Genomic DNA, 14,825 nt, shown 5'->3' on the forward strand with positions numbered 1-14,825 from the left:
CATCAAGATGCTTCATATGTTTATTGACAACATATTTGTTACTTTTGGTGGACATGTTTTACAAGACAGTCGGCATTTTTATGGTAACTATGCTCCTTTTCTTGCCGATTTTATTCGCTTAAGACATACTTTATACAAGGGCTTCTAAAGAAGAATAAAAAGCAAAGCCAGCATTGATAACGTACTTCTATATATAGATGATGTCCTCTAAGTCTGACTAAACAATTCAAAGGTTGTTGACTATTATAGATCGCATTTGTGTGTTGTAACATGTAAATATATTTAACTGTAAAATACACGAGTTTGTGACTTTGCACCTCGTGCGAGGTACGATACTGTGTTTAATATAATGTATACTTTCAGTTTTGTTACTTTCTGGTATTGATATGATTCATTTGCTTTGCTTTGTTATCAATTACGTATTTTCAGTAATGAAAATTCATGTAAATTACATGTTTAATTTATATATGCACACTTACAAGCTATAATCAAGCTTGGTAAAACTATTTCAAAGTACGCTTTCCATACAGATATTTTAAAACATGATAGGGCGTCATCAGTTAGATGAACTATTGATCGTAGCTGCACATATCACAAACTAAGTACCCTTTATGTGTTGATGCCTTAAACAACCATAAAGGAACAATTCAAATAACAAACTTAAAATTCCCTGACTCATAATTTAGTTATCATTATAAACTCTGTAATTGTTATTATACGTTAGTATGTTGTCTGATATGTAATTATGTCCATTGTGTCCTATTCCTGATTGTATCATTTCTATGTGACTGAAGGGGGAAATGTGACTGGATGTGGAATCATATCGAGGGTGATGCGTGCATAAGTTTTGTTTGCTTCCTTGAATTGTTTCTTCATGATCCATTTATGAGATTTTAACATCGGTAAACTACTATTGCCTTAATTTATATGAATGGATAATTAGATTATACAAAATATAAAAAATATGTATTTTACAAAATTTTATACTTTTACTTCAATTCACAAGACATTTTTCCGAATTAAGAAATTGTGACATCAGACAAGATATACCGGGAAACACAAGTTTACTTGATTGCAACGAAGAACACATATTATACAAAGCACCATTACATTTAACGAAAACACATATATTTATTAAAAGAAATGCACTTTTATACAATTCATCCTCGCATTTAACGAAAACACTTATTATACAATACACCTTCAAATTTCACGAATACACATTAAACATTTCCCCCTTGCATTTAACGAAAACACATATGATACATTTCAACCTCGCATTTAACGAAACCACATATTATACAATACACCCTCACATTTCACGAAAACACATATCACATAATACACCCTCACATTTAACGAAAACACATATAATACAATACATCTTCACATTTGTTTTAAGCATTATTAATATACAATGAAATCAAAAATTAAATTAGTTGCTTGTTTGAGTCTATTTTTAGGCATTTATACCTAAAAACAGATATAAAACAGGTTATGTTAGACATTTTGGAGATCGATATTTATTCATCAGCGAATCCTTTAACAGCAAAGACATGCATATAATAATTGGCTCCTTGCCAGATGATTGCGCATGCTTGGAATACCATAAGAATGCAATGAGCTATGTAGAAGTTATACCATAGCATCACACCAGTCAATGACACCAAACAAAATATCCAGTTAAACACATAAAACATAATGCATTTGTGTCTGAAAATAAAAGAAGAAACCAAACTTAAAACAATCAAACGTCAGATCACATACACAGACATATACATTTAGATATACGAAGTAATAACCTCGATCAATCGATTACCCTCTTGCAAACACTTTAGATTATTATTTACTTTATCCTTACACATTTTACTAACAATCACTTAATTTCTTTTTTCAAAAGATCCGAAGTTTATAAATTTTCATATTTTCGCCAACTGCCACAGCAATGCCGAAAGTGTTTCTATCCTGTAAATATGTTTTCACCAAAGAAACTTTAATTTCAGTGAACTTTTTTTTCATGGTCAATCTACATACATGGTGGATTCTTTTCTTTTAAGAATCTGTTTATGTACATATAAAAAGAAGATGTGGTATGATTGCCAATGAGACAACTCTCCACAATAGACCAAATGACACAGAAATTAACAATGGCCTTCAACAATGAGCAAAGCCCATACCGCATAGTCAGCTAAAAAGGGCCCCGAAATGACAAATGTAAAACAATTCAAACGAGAAAACGAACGGCCTAATTTATGTACAAAATAATGAACGAAAAACAAATATTAAACACAGCAACAAACGACAACCACTGAATTACAGGTTCCTGACTTGGGACAGGCACATACAGAATGTGGCGGGGCTAAACTAGTTTGAAGGCGCCAACCCTCCCCCTAACCTGGGACAGTGGTGTAACAGTACAACATAAGAACAAACTATAGAAATCAGTTGAAAAAGGCTTAACTCATCAGATGCATGGATGTATATCTAAACTGACTGTAGGAATAGAATAGTGCTTAACATTTTGTTTATTCTCATTAGAGGTAAACATTTGCATATGTGCTGTAGAATTCTACGGAAGAATTTTTTTCTAGTGTTTTATATTTCATTGCATATCGGCAAAGATTTTTACGTGGATGCATGTTTTTTTAAGTATTATTTCAATGAAATTCCAAAGTTTTCTGTCTTCATGGCAGTCTTTATCAACAAAGTAAAAAGGAACATTCCTTTTGGACTTTCTGATTGGTTCAGACGTCAGTTGAACTTTTAAAAAAATTGTCTATTGAAAGATACTTACTTTTTACCACAACAGTGAAAAAGTTTTGTGAGACAAGCTTCTTCTTTTAAACTGAGGTAACTGTAGCTCGTAATGTAATCATCTGATGGCTTCAATATTCTTTGGACGATGATATGGTAAAGAATCTGCATTGTAAAATCAATAAGTTACCATTTGAAAATTTAATGTTATTCTTGTTATTTGAATAAAGTATGATGCTGACATGTAATAAAATTTTACCTTTACAAGATCGATTAAATCCGCTCACGGTGGTTCGACCTAAAATAAAAAAAAAGTTAAATTCCCTCTTATTACGTTCCTATACCGATATTCAAATGTGCCACTTTACACCGACCTCTATGTAACATGTAAATAAAATAGCACTTAAATAACACTTCAGAAAGTTTTCTTTTACAAAGATGTTCTTTTTCTTTTTCTTTTTATTGAACACTTACACTGTGAATGAAAAAGCAGATAAATGGAAACACTGTCAACCCGATTACCATATTCACGTCAACTTCGGTTGATGGTTTAAAATCATTCATCCAATATTGTGATGTTGATTCTGGATACCATCGTACGCTGGAAATTAAAAAAAATGATTATTTATTGTTCACTCCGTTTGCTTTACTGGCAATTATATGTTATCATAAATCATTCAATTCATCTTAAAATTAATCGATTTTTGTACAATTTCCCTCAGAAATTGTAATTTGTGGCAACAGAAACTAAAAAGATTTACATGAAGGGTTCTTTGAATTGCGTTTGGTATATTGTCTCCTGTTACAGTGTAAATTACGACAACTGGAGTGAGACCTTTTCTCATTGTATGCCTCGTCTATTGTTGGCAATATCTCTTCATCTCAATACATTATCATTTGTGCATGGCGTTAGATCTTCTTATTGTTTTACAAATCTTAGTATCCTTAGTATTGTTAGTCTTGTATCATTTTTAATTTTAGTTTCTTGTGTATAATTTGGAGTTTAGTATGACGTCCACTATCACTGAATTAGTATACATATTTGTTTAGGGGCCAGCTGAAGGACGCCTCCGGGTGCGGGAATTTCTCGCTGCATTGAAGACCCATTGGTGGCCTTCGGCTGTTGTCTGTTGTCGGGTTGTTGTCTCTTTGACACATTCCCCATTTCCATTCTCAATTTTATTGTATGTAGCTAGCCAAAAGGAAAGTAAGTTCTAAAGTAAAGTTAATTGCCGTTGGTTTTCTCGTTTGAATTGTTTTACATTTTATCATGTCGTAGCCTTTTACAGCTTGCTATATATATGTGGTATGGGGTTTTCTCATTGTTGAAGGCCGTACAAACCTATAGTTACTAACATCTGCGTCATTTGGTCTCTGGTGGATAGTTGTCTCTTTGACAATTATATCACATCTCCGTATTTGATATTAAATATGACATACTTACACAAAAGACACTAATGGAGGGAGGTAATGTATATAAGATGATGTTACTTTGTCTACACTGTGAAAAACAACTGCATTTCTGTACACAAACATAGCCCAGATCAATGGTCCATTGGCTAGACCAAACACAATAAAGAATAAAGTATCGTTATCAGGTATCCTGTTAAAATAGTGAAATCATATTACTTTTAATTTTTTTCCGAGATTAAATTATGAAATATTTATGTTGTATTTTTGTTTTGTTTATTAAACCTGGTTCTTTGTCTATTTGATGTGTTAACCTGTTTTAACTATGTAGAGTCAAATAGGAAAATTCTACAACAGCTCCAATGTAAGCCAAACTAGGTTTATAGACATCAGCGAATCAACTGGGTCATGTCTTGTATATTCTTAATAGGGGGCATTGAGGTCCAAACATTTGAAAGTTTTGTAAATAACTTTCAAAAGTACGGAACATACATAAGTTAACAGGGAATTAAGTAGGTTCATAAAGGGTTCGTCAAGGGTTTTGTAGAACCATGTGGATTGCTGCGACTGCTACTGACAGTAGAAGTTGAATGGTTGACTGATAAAAACTAAGTTTATTCATTAGTAAAATTCAGAATGCATTAAAAATCGAAGTTTTGCTCAGGGAGCTGTACCTTGATTATGAAAATAATTCTGTCCAGGTTTTGTAATACATGCTGGTTTGACAAAGTTATTCAAGTTTAAAAAAATTTAATCACAGACTTTCCTAAATTTTATTTTACTGCAAAAAACCTAAATCAATTTATTAGTTAAATATGGAAAATGGTGAAAAGTCTCAATTTTACTCTATATGGTTTCTCTTGGTCTAAAAGTTTCCAGATATTCTCAAATGATAAACCTTAAACTGTAACTCAATGTAAACTCTTAGATAAATAAGTCCATTTATCCGTAAATACAGATAGACTGACATTATCTAAATGGAAACTAAAATAAAACCTGTTGGTTTTATATGAAGATATGCATATATTGGTTTAATTTACAACTACAACTGTGTATGTCATGTGGAATATCCTTCCAATCATCAAACTTGCTTAAAAAAAAAGTTCCTTTTATATTTTTGTCAGTATTTCAGATACGATACCTAAATGCTTATAGTTTGCATTGGTGTGGTAAGCAATTTAACTTACCAGATATGCACAAAGACGAAAATATTTGCAAAGTAACAGAAATCTAGCAGGAAATACTGGTAATTTAGTTTCCTGAAAAAAAGAAAAGAAAACGTAATTTCATATACTAGATTAATATTATGCACAAATGATAATATATAGTATCATAAATTATAGTCCATATAATTTGATTTCTTTTGTGATCACAATGATCACCACTGAGGAACATAGTATTATCTAAAACCAAATAATTCGAACACATTGTATCTAACAAAAAAGGGGAAGGCGGGTTTACTGTAAAGCAGTTTTACAAACTAAATTAAAATTATGCATGGATTATGATAAAATAATACTGAATGAAATGTGATTATATGCACGTTATACATGAGTATGTTTTGGATTGGCTTGAGTCGTTGTGCCAGTAGAGGAACCATGAGTCGACAACCTTCTGTATACAATACCACAGAGAGTTAAGTCTCCCTTTAGCTTCACGCAATAGATTATGCAAAACTATAGAAGCATTTCCTATCTCTACCTTTCGTTTTTTCTAACACTTTTCATAAGAAAAATATCGTAATTGCCTACCAATACATTACCACACGGATCACTAGAAGAATTGGTGTGACAATTGTGTAAATATATGGAATCAGCCATTGTTTATATATTGCACCATGTGTCAAGCAAATTATTGTGACAATGGACAGGAGATGGACGATCTTTTCTATCAGACGATTCTTCTTCTGTTCCTGTAAATACATGAAGACTTGTCAGACACCTAAAATTGACAAATTGTGATTATAATACGAACTATGTATTAAGAGCTGAGCAATGAGCTGATTATATACTGACGGACTTTAAAAACGCATTTTGTACCTCGTGAAACATTTGTTTGAATTCATACCCACACTTGAATCAATGAAAAAAATGATGCATATCCATATTGCCTGGACTGAGCAATGAAAATCTGAATCAGGCAATTACTGAGCCTGTAGTGACGACGCCACTTCAATTAATTAGGCAACGACATTTGCAAGAGAGGTAAACGCCTGCAACGTCTACTGCTGACCACGTCCTCACGTGTCATGGTAGACAGATTCACGCTGTAGATGTTTCCAATATACAGAAATGCCATAGAATCGACTGCAGAAAAACATTTTAATGCCTTCAGTTTAAATCGCATAACTGACTGTAATGGGTGAAACAGAGGCCAAATCAAAAGGGTCATTGCTATCGATGCCGAGACATCCATTGAATGAATAACAGCAAATTTGCGGAAAATTAGCTACTTAAACCAGTTTCATTTAAATGCAAAATCAGGATTCATGTTGTGTTACTAGGAAACAAGTATTTTAGTTTGATTTATAAAATTATTAATTTTACTTTGTATTCAAGAAAGAAAAAACAACGGGGTGGTGAGAGGGTAAAAAAATAGATGAACAAACATCTGCTTTACATTAACGTAGTATAATTGATGGAGTGAAGTTGCGAGGAAAAATCCAGACAGATTTTTACTTATTTAAAGTGTTTCAACTTTTCTCTAATCAACACAAAAGTGTTTAAAAACCAAATAACTTGTATCAGATGCAAGATAAACTCGTTAAAACAGTTTTGTTATATGAATACATGTTACAGTACAAATTTGAATTCAGTAGAATCCAGAATCCTCCTACTACAAATTTGGATATATCTAAATTTCTTCTAGTAGATATTGGAATCGGATTTGTACTGGATTGTAATCAGTCTAAATCAGAATTCTAATTTGTATTGGTACAATGTAGATTTTGGAATTCCAATTTGTACTAGGAGGATTCTATATTCTACTGTATTCCAATTTGTACAGTTACATACACAAGTAAAATCACATGGATTCAAGATTATGCGCTTTTCAACAACAACAAAAAACTTTCAAAGAAGCTTATGAGACTTTATCAAATTGATTATCAGTGTTATAAATTTAACCTATCAGACAAACCCTTATTGTCCAGTAGCAAAATTATTTAACGCAAATTAAGAACAAAAATAATCTGTAATAATATATTGGTAAAATGATTAATACTGACGAAGGCCATTTTTGTGCCGAAATATTCGTCTTGCAATACGGTCTTATTCGTTTATATTTATATTTTTATCAATATCGTTATACATTACATTCGAAAAAAATAATAGTAGAATTTACGTCACTGAACATCCATGTTACAACTTGTCTTCGACTATGGACGATATTGAGTATGTAATATAAGTGTTTATACGTGGTCATTAGTAAATGCGGTATGGTCATCCCAAGGGGTCTCTTGCTGTTGGATTTATTTTTCGTTGTTGTTAACCTCCTACTATTAAACGATTTTGCCGATCGACCCCTACTTAACCACTGCATGGTGTTAATCTCATTGCCCCGGAAAAGACAGCTGTCCGTGTTCTATAAGTGACAGCTGTCGAGTTGTTCACAGTTTTAACTCCTGTGTGTCTTAACATGGTTAAGTTCCAGGAGAAAATAAAAATAATAGCTGTTTTCTATTTTTTTTTTAAATTGACATGATGTATGTAGTACTATTATTTGCATGATAACAACATTGAGATACTGATAAATTGAACGAACGATAAAACGTTGATACGCAAGTGTAAATACGCAAGTGTAAACATTCCGATTTCAAGATCAAAAAGCAGGACACAGCAATCCGACTTTTTCCTTATTTATTAGTACATCAAAATAAAAATTAAGAAGTTACCATGTAAGAAACAAACACAAACCAGAGTGCATACCAATTTTTTCAAGCCTAACTGGTACTTGTATTATTGTGTATTACAGTATTAGTAGTGGCAGGTCTAAACCACCTAGACTCTTGACCAGTTGTTAATCAATTATCCTTCTATTCATATTTAACGGTATATATATCGTTCAATAGAGAAAGTTGTAACTGATATGGAGTTAAAAAAAATTGTTACTTGTAGAAAGTATATCTAGCTATCGACTTTTTACAGTCGACATTTGTCTTGTTTTACCGCTTGAAATTTGAACATAAGTAAGAATCGTTGAGTATTATTAGAACTCCGTTAACATCCGAAATCTTAATTTGCTTGGCAGACGATCGAAACTTCAGTATCCCGAATCGGCTTTGGACAATTCGAGTCTAGGTGAATCTAGAACATATAAGTTACCTCGAGATCAGCTAAGGGTGCAAGGATAAACAAACCATTTTGTGATTTATAAGAACGTTATCAGCAGTCTATAGCTAGCTGCAGTGCGATATTTTCTTTTTCCACCGCTGTGGCAAGTGGAAGTAAGTAGCTGTTTGAGTGACTCAAAAATGGAAAGTTTTTAACTAGGACTGGCATTGTAAGCTGTGGTTTTGGTTCATAATTAAGTCAAGTTTTGACGATTGATTAAGCAAAAGAAGTATTTCTAAAAAATCGTTTCAACATAATAAGCGGACAACTTCAAAATAGCAAAAGATCCACATTTACAGCTTCAGTTGATCATGTTGATGAATTGTTTCAAAGCGGTACTTGAAATGTCTCAGGACGTTGGTTAGGAAAAGTTGCTATATTCGTTACGTCTCCTTACCTTTTTGAATATAGTAACATCATCGGCAGAATCAGAATCCGATTTCGTTTTCCGAAGTTCGCAATACTCAATAGAAACAGTTGTTTCTGCCTCTCCCATCATTTATCCATTTAATTATTACACACAAGTGGTAAACAAACGTTATTACTTGACTTTTACTCTCCGATCAAAGTTCATTTCACACATGTAAAGAAAATGATAATTAAAATTCAATCGGCTGATGACATAATGTTATCTTATCTAACGTAATCCTCTTGTTGTCATTTTTGAATTTATCAAATGATATCATCCCTCAGGTGCGATAGGAATCTATCTTCTTGGCATATCAAATACCAATTATACTATCAATAATTTATGTTTCTCATATCAAGTTTAGTTTCCGGTTTTTCTTCCTAATTAAACAACAATACAGTCACAAGAATAAAAACCATAAAGGCAGAGTTGCCTATTATGATTAGCAAAATGGTTATTTTTTTCACGATAGGGTTTTAAAAAAAAGATTCTTGTTTTGTTTATATTTTTTTTGGGGGGGGGGGGGATTCAGAGTGCCTACCGGATAAGCTTTAGTGTTTCGTCTTATTCTATAATTGTTTTAGTTGTACTTAATGGAGTACTGGTAAAAAGCAAACGTGACCTTTTCAATAGCTACCAATTATTTAAAATGATAACTTGGCAAATAAAAACTAATTCAATTTGATTTTATGTCGAATTCCTTTTTTTATTTTACATTTTAATATCACAGTAAAGGGAGCAATGTTGAATTTGATATCTGATCAAGTAAAACATTATAAAGCAGGAAATAATTTCTGTCAAATAAAATTAAATTACAAAAAGGGGGTCATGTTTGTCTAGTTTTGTTAATTTCATTGGTTCTTCTCGAATTTAATTTTGAACTTAGGATTAGCAAATCATTTCCTTTTCATCTCATTATTACTTTTATCTCATAATTACAAAAAAACAAAAAAGGTTTTGTGCGATTTTAATATTTTTACTTGTCCTGCATGGGTCTGATTTAGAATTTATGGAAAGCAAAATGTAGGCATATATTTATTTTTATCACGAATAGTTGTGTCTCATTTTACTACTGTTTATTTGTACTATAATTTAGAATTTATGGAAAGCAAAATGCAGGAATATATTTTTGTTTATCACGAATAGTTGTGTCTAATTTTACTACTGTTTATTTGTACTATAATTTAGAATTTATGGAAAGCAAAATGCAGACATATATTTTTGTTTATCACGAATAGTTGTGTCTAATTTTACTACTGTTTATTTGTACTATAATATAAAGAGACCAAAACAAAACAAATGTTTTTTTTTCTAATTGTGTTACAACAAATGATCATTTGGTACAACAAGAAGTTAATAATTATAATACTGTTATGTACTCGCACTGCTTCAATTTGATATGGAACTGAGGAATTAAAAAGCACGAACATGGTGTATACTGAGCAGTTTTCGTACGTATCATTGTATTTTGAATATTGACTTTAAAGGAGGATGCAATGATTTACAAACTTTTTTATGCCCCCGCCGTAGGTAAAGGGGGCATTAAGTGTTACCCTTGACTGTCCGTCTTTCCGTCCGTCCCATTTTCCGGTTTGTTTGAAGCTTGAGCGGGGGCATTCGTGTCCTCAGACACATTTTTTTTTTATTTATTAATTCTATTTATGACTTTGTCATCATATTATGTACTAGCTGCCGGCTATTGCTTTGTTGATTTAATCAGCCATCGTTGACCAAAATGTTTATGTTTATGCCTGTAAAGCTTTTCTGTCAATGGTACACATTTAAACTGGTAGACATGTACATCCCAATCTAAGAAATAATGATAAATAGCACCACAGTTACACTATCAGATTTTTTCTCAATTATGATTTTGATAAGACAGATTAATAACTTGGTGAAGCAAGTTAATATTTTGTAACAAGTTGCTTTCTTTAAAAAAAGAAATGCAATCGTGACTCTAAATGCCTGTTTGGCATGAACGATCAGATAATCGGTACATAAAGAAGCATGATTTTACCTCATTTTTTTAATATAAAATGTAGAAAAACTGATATGGATTCTTAATGAAGGTGCTGTTCGATGTCTGGTATAATTTTCTTGTTAAAGAAATAATTTCTCTCTCTCCCATCCCTCTCTCTTCCGATAGATAACATTACAACATGCAATCTGATTAAAATTCAGATCTATCTTAACTCGCATGCTCGTACACATAAGCATATGAGGAAAACGAAAACATATCTCTATATTTAGATTAGATTGTACAACATGCTAATAAGAGGCAACCACTGTTTGTTCCGTTCTGATGTGTCATTTCTGAAATCAGAGGTAGCTTCCTGGCTAATGTCGAAATGTAAATGTGAAAACAGTCTTTGTTTTGAAGAAGTTTATGAAATGAATCATGATTATTTGTTTGTACTCAGTTTGAAAATAATTTAAAACCCTAAGCTATATTCGTATTTGTTGATTCCGAACTAAGACCGTTTTGGAAAATCAATTACGTCATTGGCTATCATATTCGAGATATGCTTGATCTCAATTTATTTATACCCTAGGCAACAAACTCAAAACAGACTTTTAGAGTAGAAACAATTTGAAACCTCAACTTTATACTTAAATCGGATATTGATTTTAAGAAAAATAATTTTTAAACAAAGTTGTCGCCAAATACGTTCAAGACCTCTGTCAACTAGACCCTCTAAATTCGCTTATGACTACATATTGGCTCGACTCTCTAAAAACAAATTGACGGAATTCCCAGAAACTTGCACCGATTCTCCTTTAGGTTGGACATGAAGTTGTGCAACAGCTACTTCAACTTTTAATCTGATTTTATTTTGAGGGGGAGGTGGGTTGTTTCAAATACCGAAAACAAAATAATTCACTTTGCCATTTATAACTATATGTTTTGGAGAGGGAAGTCGACACACGTGCCCTTTGGAAAACTCTTCCTAAAAAAATTAACATACGCATCTCTTATTTTATAAAAGAAGCATGAATAGATAATACTCATCTTCCTGTTATTATAAGTCTTTGGACAATTGCTAATCTATCCTCGTAAACCACATACCGGTAGTAATTTATGATAGTTTTCAATGCCAAACATCGAGGAATATATCATACCTCAATTTGTTTTTATTTCATTGATCATAAGTTTTAAACTCAACTCCAAATAAAATCACTCAGTGTCTGTAAATCTTCTCATATCTTTAGAATTATTGTAAGGACCCAAACGCAAATTCATTTATGACTCTGTTTCGATGTGACTTGTAAATTTTGCATTTAACACACATAAAAGGTGCCTTTAAATTTCGTCGTAATTTCCAGAGTTAACTTGTATTTTTAAATAAGATTAAGTATGGTTTCTTTAAATAAAAAAGGAAGATGTATTATGTTTGCCAATGAGACAACTCTCCACTAGAGACCAAGTGACGTAGAAGTTAACAGCTATTTGTCACCGTACGGTCTTCAACAATGAGCAAAACCCATACCGCATAGTAAGCTATAAAAGGCCCCAAAATGACAATGTAAAACAACTCATACGAGAAAACTAACTACCTGATTTCATCGCGTTGTCATTTATTATAATTATTGTTTTGTTTCCTTATTTATATTTAAGTTTGATAAAAGTTTAGAGCCTTAGATACTATAAATAGAAATTCGTTATCTTATCTCTGACTGTATCTGTCATCACTCAGTCTTTATAAAAGACATTCGTTATTTTATTTCCGACTCTGTATTTGTATTTCACCACTGCTATTGCATATACATAATCATTTTTTCTGTTATACGACATCACAAACATCAAGCCCAAACATTTAATTATTCTTTCAGAATCGTCAACATACCGCTAAAATATATTAAAAAATACAAATTTTGTTGTAGCAGCTTATATCTGCATTTTACACACCTCAACGATTCTTTAAGGTTCAGTTTGTTTTTCTTTAATTTATTTTCTTTTTATTTTAATTTGTATTTTTTTCCAATACTTTACCAGGTAAATAATATGTGAATATAATAATTCCGTTTTTGTTATTTTAATCAAAATAGGAACACCTTGACAAGCATTTCCGGTATTCAGAAAGACTACAGCATCAACCAATATACGTGCAATAAATGATCGATTGCTTGCTTGATTGGTTAATTGTGTTTGGAACTTACTTCAAGCATATTCAAGACGAGAACACAATTTCAACAAATCCAATAGGTAGGTTTACCGTTAGAACTGCAAATAAACTCATCATCGATACCAGGATTAAAATTTGTACGCCAGACGCGCGTTTCGTCTACAAAAGACTCATCAGTGACGCTCGAATCAACAAAAAGTTTAAAAGGCCATTTATAAAGTACGAAGTTGAAGAGCATTATGATGTCATGGGTAACCTAAAATGACGAATTTCTGAAACTATTTGTTTTCAGTTTTATATTTGGGATTTTCTGTTACAACATCACTCGTTGTATCAGAATTGTAAAATAAGTTAACAATGTATAATAAATACGTCCAACCCTAATGCTAATTGTCATTTTTGTGTTAATCCGCTCATTAGCTATGCGGATATTTAAGTTTACATCATGTGAATTGAAGGCTTCATAAATGCTGACAATTAAGCTCTTCCTGTTTTTACTTATTTTGACTTCATGTTTAACTCTATTGTTATTTGTTGCTAAGTGTTTTATTATAAAAAGTATGTTTTTATTAAACGAACAAGTTCTGGGACACCCTTGAAACCGGTGACATGTCCAACTATATCGAAATTTAAAGGATAAAGTCGAGCTATCCGCTCGTGGATAAAATAAACCCTAGATAGTTCCCAAGAGGAACTCGTGTATTTCCCGCCAAAATATAGCGTAAATAGTCCAATAAACTCCCGTTAAGAAATAGTTCTTTCTATAAAAAGATTAAGATGCCACAAAAGGAAGATAAGAAGATAAGAAATATGTCCTTATTTGATGAAATTGGTAAATACTAAAACATAAACCTTTTACGAAATATTAGGTTTCTGGTCAATACAAAAACAAATGAATCTTAATTCGATTTTTAAATTATCTAAACGAAAGCAAATTTATATAAATATATATATATACTCTGCAATTGAGGTGTGAAGTGAAAAAATATCATTAAATGTCACATTACCGTATAAAAGTTGGTATTGGAGAAAACTATCAACAAATACGTTTATGCAATTTATATAAATATATATAAAATTTATTATTATAAAAATTTATGACTGTCTCTATATGTCCACGTGATCATTGAAACTGTTCCTTATTCCTTAAGGGAACTATAGTACTGAGATCTACTGACTACAAATTGACCAAAGTACTTAATGTCAGCAAACGTTGTGATATAGAACACAAAGTGTTCGTAGCTAAATATGAATATATATATATTTTGTATAAAAGTAAAAAGTTCTAGTACGAAATGTCTGTTATTATGAATGTTCACTTAGGAAAACTCTGCCGATCGTTTCAACCTTTTAAAATAAAGTGTACTTCGACCATGATGTAAAGCGTCATTTGGAAGTTTTTGCGCAGATTTCAAAGTTTACAATTATATTTGTAAAATGCTAGCGCCTAATGCGCAGACGCATCGTTCTCACTTTGCACAAATAGTGCATAGTTGTCTAAGGTTACAAGAGCGCAATTATTTGTTTAAATTTTACCTGCAAGATGGTACTCATAATAGAATCTTGTACGGCTTCTTATTGGATGATACAGAATTGGAATTACTTTTAATCGAAAGCTTATCCAATAAGGTTTAAAAAATCCAGAAAATCAAATTAACATTTTACAAAGTGCACGTCGGAGTCATTAAACATATGCCTTTTCCATTAAGCGAAAAAATAGACAATGTTTTTCAACTGCATTTTAAGTCAATTTTTGCCTCATGACCATATATATTTTTTTGGTTGTTATGAATCACT

At 31.8% G+C, this 14,825-nt stretch overlaps 1 protein-coding gene across 2 annotated transcripts; it reads right to left on the reverse strand.

Moving 5' to 3' along the window:
• Positions 1-2: 2 nt before the first annotated feature.
• Positions 3-9,027, reverse strand: LOC127733161 (uncharacterized). Of its 2 annotated transcripts, XR_007996809.1 has the most exons (8): positions 8,893-9,027; positions 5,916-6,076; positions 5,352-5,423; positions 4,199-4,357; positions 3,229-3,355; positions 2,795-2,919; positions 1,311-1,713; positions 3-1,201 (listed from the first exon to the last, which is right to left on the reverse strand). XR_007996809.1 is itself a non-coding variant. In XM_052242503.1 (7 exons), the coding sequence occupies exons 1-7, from the start codon at positions 8,992-8,994 to the stop codon at positions 1,524-1,526; spliced, it is 936 nt and encodes a 311-aa protein (XP_052098463.1). In that variant the 5' UTR covers positions 8,995-9,027; the 3' UTR covers positions 3-1,523. The 2 variants fall into 2 exon arrangements, 1 of the variants encoding a protein (XP_052098463.1); XM_052242503.1 differs by having other exon boundaries at positions 3-1,713.
• Positions 9,028-14,825: the final 5,798 nt, after the last annotated feature.

This window comes from Mytilus californianus, unplaced genomic scaffold (assembly GCF_021869535.1).
Source record: "Mytilus californianus isolate M0D057914Y unplaced genomic scaffold, xbMytCali1.0.p SCAF_3, whole genome shotgun sequence".
NCBI classification, from domain to species: Eukaryota; Metazoa; Mollusca; class Bivalvia; order Mytilida; family Mytilidae; genus Mytilus; species Mytilus californianus.